The sequence below is a fragment of the Mus caroli genome, chromosome 1 (assembly GCF_900094665.2).
Source record: "Mus caroli chromosome 1, CAROLI_EIJ_v1.1, whole genome shotgun sequence".
Taxonomy (NCBI): domain Eukaryota; kingdom Metazoa; phylum Chordata; class Mammalia; order Rodentia; family Muridae; genus Mus; species Mus caroli.
In genome coordinates, this window is record NC_034570.1 from 163572632 (window position 1) to 163578629 (window position 5998).

General features: G+C 51.0%; 1 protein-coding gene across 2 annotated transcripts in view; it reads right to left on the reverse strand.

Annotated features, from left to right (window-relative positions):
• The window catches only part of Cadm3 (cell adhesion molecule 3), a 32389-nt gene extending 28864 nt beyond the window's left edge, over nt 1–3525 (reverse strand). The window contains exon 1 of one of the 2 annotated variants that reach the window (XM_021159748.2): nt 3248–3525. In XM_021159748.2, coding sequence (XP_021015407.1) covers nt 3248–3329 — 82 coding nt within the window. In that variant the 5' untranslated portion in view covers nt 3330–3525. The remainder of the gene's footprint in view (nt 1–3247) is intronic. The other variant, XM_029479784.1, reaches the window with a different exon arrangement.
• Nucleotides 3526–5998: the final 2473 nt, after the last annotated feature.

Below are 5998 nucleotides of genomic sequence, written 5' to 3' on the forward strand. Positions count from 1 at the left end.
ATCAGGAATCAAGACTGCCATCCTTAGATGACTAGATGACGTTTCCTTTCTGAGGCTCAGATGACAGAAAAGGGATTGTGGAGCCAGTAGGCAGCCAAGCAGATCCGTGGGCAGCACTACAGAGAATGCTGAGTTTCTCCAGCATATTGGGCATGATCTCCTCACTGGGCATCTGGCCAGGGGGCTGCAGAATGCATGGCAATGGACAGAAGGTCATTTGGGAAGAAAAGATATGCATGTGTGGGATAGTTAAAATACAAGGTTAAGTTGCTGTAACCTGGGTAAAGCAAAGCAAGGTTGTCCTTATGCTGGGTTAAATCACTGTACTGATAATAACTTGGGAATAAAGAACCCTGAGAAGGCTGACCACAATGCTGAATGTCAAGCTGCTCACCAGAGACATGACCACAGGGTGCATGAAGTTCACAGGCCTTGTGTTTCTCAAACTGGAGCTGCCAATTTCTGCTAGTACTAGTGGAGAAAGACCAGAAGGGAGGGCAGGTGGCAAATTCCTAAGCATGTGGCTACAGCACTAATGGCCAGGTTTAGATAGAACTAGCTGGCTCTGTCTTGTTCCAGCTTCTCAATCTCTGCTCATCTTTATGAACTTGAAATATTTATGCCGTGCCCCAGGGAGACTGACGCCTGTGAGGCACATGAAGTTTGTTTTTCTTCTTCTCAATGGAGTTAGCCTCCCAATCATAGCATCCTTGACCATCTAAACATCAGCTTGCTGGGTTATTTTGTCCTTTAGTCTTCGCGCCACATCTTATCCTAGTTTGGGTCAAACATTGCAGGGCGAATTATGTATCATCTAGCACCCTGCTCAGGAGCCCCAGGTGAACTCAGGGGTACTAGAAGCACCCAATTGATGCTGGCCAGAATGGCCTTCCAGACTGCCATCCATGAGTATATTTATATTCCACCATTGGAGCTCACCTTCTTAGCTCAGAAATCAAGGTACAAAGTCAATGTAATAGAGGATATCTAATGGTTATATCACAAACATCAGTGCTTCCTGGAGTTCTCTACTCTACACAGATGTTCGGGAAGCTTGGTTGAATTTTCTTTGAATCCGTACTCTCTTCCTGACCCATACTCTTCAAATCCTCATGCTAAAGTTACTGATTTCTGTCCTTTCCTATAAGCATCTGCCCTGTTTTTCTAAGCTGAGATAATAAGTTCTCATTCTTTGGACTTTAAGATCAAATAAAGATTAGGCTCCCAAGTCGAAGTCATGCATTGGACATATGAAGATGTGGTCACTGAGCAGGTTTATTCTAGGCTCTCCCTAGAGGTAAAGACCCTGCAGCTTATTGATGTAATTTTTTTTTCTTTTCACGTCTAAGGTTGGCACTCATAGCTCGCATTGCCAAAAGATTGTAGCTTGGGCACTAGCTTTCTCTGGTTCAGGTATGAGTATGGGGAGCCAGGGACTGCACTGAAAGTCAAAGCTTTATAAGAGTGTCATTACTGAGGCACAGGCACCCAGTATCCAGTCTTTGCCTTGCACTGAGCCCAGTGTCCCCCAGGACTGCTCATCTACCCTGTGAGTGGGGTCATCAGTTCAGTCCTCTGGGGACTGGGGATTCCATGTACAAGAGAAGGGACTGCCATCTCTGTGGTGATAGTAGGAACTCCCTTTGGGGAGTGTGGGGAGTAGAGAGTGGAAAGAGTCAGCCAACCAACTGTAGAGAGGGGATCCCCAGGGCCCCTTTACCAGGGGAAGCTTCTTTACCAGGACAGAGACAGGGTAAGGGGAGGAGGTCAGGCAAGGTGGAGCTATTATTCCTCCAGCACCCTGGCTCTCAGCCGGCTTTCCTCAGATGAAATTCTCTACATCATCCTCCCCAGTTCCAACCCCTCCTCTCTCCACCCCGCCCCGCCCTGTGCCCATCCCTGCTGGCCACTGGGTCCATCGCCCAGGAACCGCCTCCCCTTTCTCCTCCCCTGCGGTTCTTTCTGGTTTTCCCCACCGTTGGCATCTGGCCGGGCACAGCCACCACCCTCCCTCTACTCTCCCCACTTCCCCTTGCTCCGCACTGGTCTTGTTCCCTTTCCCCTCCCCCACCCAGCCCACCTCTGACAGGCCGCGGGAGTGAGGAGGATACATTCCTTTAGTCCCTCCACTGCTGGTCCTCCCTCCTCCGGGAACCTGAGGCTCTGAGCTGGGGCGTCTTTCTTCCTATCTCTACACAGTTCTTCACGCCACCCCATTAACCACCAGCAGCCTCTAAGAAGGCTGAGGTGCCCCCACAGCGCTGACCTACATAGCCTGGCCTGGGGCGGGAGGGGCTCTTCCCCAAGTCCCCTCTCCCCTGGCCCCGCCTCCTTTCTTCATTCCCCCGACTCCCTTCCTTCACCTCTTTACCTTTACAAACCCAAGAAGGGTTGAGTTTCAGACTGGGGCAAAGAGGCTAGTCTGCTACCCCACCCTAAATTTTGAGAAATTAATGTTCAGCCCAGGAAAGCTTTGGTTTTCCCATAGATCCTTTTCCCCAAATATCTTGCTCTCTCCTTTTGCTGCCCCGCACCCAAGTATAGGTTTCCTTGCCCAGATTTTACCACCACTAGGACTAGAGCCAAAGTGGGGCCCCCTCCGCCCTGTGTTGTTGTTTTGCTTCAAGGAGAAGCCCCCTCTCCTTTGCCCACGCCCCCCTCGACAGCCTCACCCAGGCCCCCTTGCCTGCCCACTCAGAGCTCCGCGGCGGGTGGGGGACGCGCGGGGGAGCAGAAATGTTTGCATACAGCAGTTTTGGGGATCGTTCTGGCCACCCAACCCCTACAGACATACATACACAAACACCCAACACACGCCCTGACTGAAACAGCGACAAATCTCACTCCGCCCCCAACACACACTGACACAGACATACACACAGACTCTGACACAGAAACGCAGCACCAGACACCAACATAGACGCGCACACCCAGACACACACGGACATCAACACATCCAGACCCCGGTTGCTCAAAATAGACAGCAACCCCCGAGATCCACATCCCTGCTGCACGCGTAGACATACACAGTCGGCCGTGTACACAGGAGGGTGCACACGCCGGCACACCCCACGGTCCTCAGAGACAGCGATGCTCAGAGACAGACACAAGGGTATTCCAAGAGGCTGGCGACTTGAACCCTCGCTTCCAAACAAAGCCAACAGGCTCCCTGCGCCTGGCTCCCCGTCTGAACCCCCACCCCGGGGCACTGGCCACCTCCCCTGGCGCCGCCCCCTCCCTCACTCACCGTCCTGGGAAAGATTGGCCCCGCCGGGCGCCCAGGAGCAGGCGAGGAGCAGGAGCAGGGGCAGGGCGGAAGGGGCCCCCATCGCGCTTCCTGGCCACCTCCCTGGCTGGGCGCTGGCGAGCCTAGATCTCCGGGGACTGGGGCCGGGGGTTCTGGGTAGCCGGCGTCGCTGTCCAAAGGGGCGACCCCGGAGCGGCTTCCAAGCCCGGGGCCGAGGCGGGTACCGGGAGGGAGCCGGCGCTGCTGCAGTCGCCGGGATTAAATAGGGCGCTCGGAGCAAACCATTCGGTTGGAGGTGGAGGGGTGGTGACGGGGGGCTGGGCTGGTGGCGGGGGGGTCTGGATGCCGCATTCCCTACTCCCCCTCGCCTCCCACACCCCCTCCACGCTTTTGTGGTGCCTTCCATCTTCTCCCCCGGGAGCTCCTCCAGCATCACTCGGGTGTGGAGCAAAGGGAGGGAGCTGACTCAGAAGTGGGACCCCATACGCACCCCTCTTAGTCTTGGGGTGGAGAGAGGGGAGGTGGACAGGGCGGTGGGCCAGCTGGCGACAGAGTCCACTGCAGGCCTGGGCAAGGGCGTGCCCACTAGCCTGAGGTCCTCCGGCCCCGCCTTCTCCTTAGGCAACCGGGATCCCCAAAGCTAGGACACCCCTCTCCACTGTGTGACCAAGGATGCCTCCCCAGGGTACCTAATTACTCAAGGCATTCTCCGAAGCATAAACCTCCGTAGTTCTCTTACTCAAGACCCTCTTCTTAACTGTCCAGCAACAATCTGTGGCTCCAGGCAACATCCCTTGCAAAGCCGACCCCAGGAGGCCACCGGACCTAATCTCCTTCAAGCCTTCTTTAAAGACGTTATTCCAGACACTAAACAAGGAAGTATCCTGTAAAGTTACTTGGTATTTTCCTCCTCCGTGCTCTGTCTTAGACCCTGTTTCCCAAAACTCGCCCCTCAATATCCTTTCTGCTCAGTCTTTCAGGGGCTCTTCTCAACTTTTAGCTAGTAAGAACCCAGGGTGAAAGCGAGACTCACAGACCCTCTTACAGACCAAGAAACAGTGAGTAATGCAACTCTTGTTCCCTGAGGCTATAGAGAAGATGGATGAGAAAGACTGTGTTTGCACTTGCTCACATTCAAAAAGTCCCAAGTCCCTAGTGTTTGCTGTTCTTCTAGGTTATCTCTGAAAGAGTTTTGGTGTGTTTAAAAAGAGGATCTTTCTGGGTTCGTTAGGTCGAAATTTAGCTTGGGAGAATACATTTCTAAATTTTAGAATTGTAGAAATCAGGGAATTTTAGGTATGTTAAGAATTCTTAGAGAATACCTGATCTAACCCAAAGGAAGTTAGCAGATCTAATCCAGGTTTTACATTCACTGAGAAATAAAAGATCCAGCATTAGGAATGGTAAAGAAAAGTACATAGTGCTTTATTCTACAAGTGGGATATGGGTGGTTCTACTAACATCTCCAGTCCATTTTCTGTGCTGCCTTCCTGTGCTAGCATTTAATGTTTGGGTAATCATTCCTTCCTTATGTCAAGGCTTCTTAACTCTTTATGGTGATGTTACCAATGTCTCTGTCATCTAAGAACCTGGGGACAGCCTGCGGAACATATTTCGTAACCAGTAAAGCCTTGTCTAAGTGACAGGCAGTTATCTGGGGCTGAGAGAGTACTGTTCAGGGCACCCCTGCAGGCTGGTCTGGGTCTGCTCCGATATTTTTCACTCACTGTTTCTGGAGTTTAAAGTTTCTATAGAAGAAATCTGCTTGCCTCTTGGATGTTTCCTGACTGTCTAGGTGGTTATTATTTCTTCCCAGGCAATATTGAACAAGGTTCAATTTGACCTGTCTTGGTGACACCAAATCATGTCGTTACCTTTCTGAGATCATCACTACTGTTTCGAAACCCAAGCAGAGGAGATAGGACAGTGAATATTGCAGGAATATGCAGATGCGGATGTAAGACTGGGAGGAGACTGGACCAGGAAGGTGGAGATTGCAGGAAGATAAGACTTTTTGATGGAGGTGGGACTAGGTTGGTGTGAGGTTAGTTACGATATGAAAAGGAAGGGGGCATGGTAAAATAATACAAAACCTAACTACAAAGCAAAACAAACTTACCAGCCATGGTGAGAAAAATCAGGCTTTTCTTGTTATAGGCTCTTGATGGATAAAGAGTATTATATTTGAACTAGAAGAAACCTTAGCTTAGCTGTCATGTAAGTGGATTTAGGTAGAACAGGGTAAGTGTGTGTGTGTGTGGAGGTGAATTAGATGGGGGTAGGCTGGATGTGGGATTAAGTCCCAAAGTCCTCTAATTAACCATCTTTTCCTTCCATCTGCTGCATCCCAGAGGTCTCCTTCTGCCTGTCCTTAATTCTCTGATGACTGCTGCTCTGGCCCCGCCCTCTACTGTAACTGCAAGGGATGGATGGGTACTATGGGTGGGAGGGGGGAAGTGGAGCTGTTTTGGAGAGACTGTATTAAGGCTAGCAAATGAGACTCTGGACTGCTCTTTTCCTACTGGCTCCTCTTCCCTTCCCTGTATCATCATCAGTATGAGTTTTGGCAGTGTTTTAGTTCTTGGTAATATGAGGTTGCTGTTGGCTTTTAGAATTATGGAATAAAAACATGTTAGAGTTGCGAAAGACCTCCAAGATCATTGTCCTCTTAGATGGTGTCTTTCTTGAACAGATGAAGGAAATGGAGCTCAGACACCCAGTGGCTTCCTGTGTTCTGCAGCTACCTAGTAA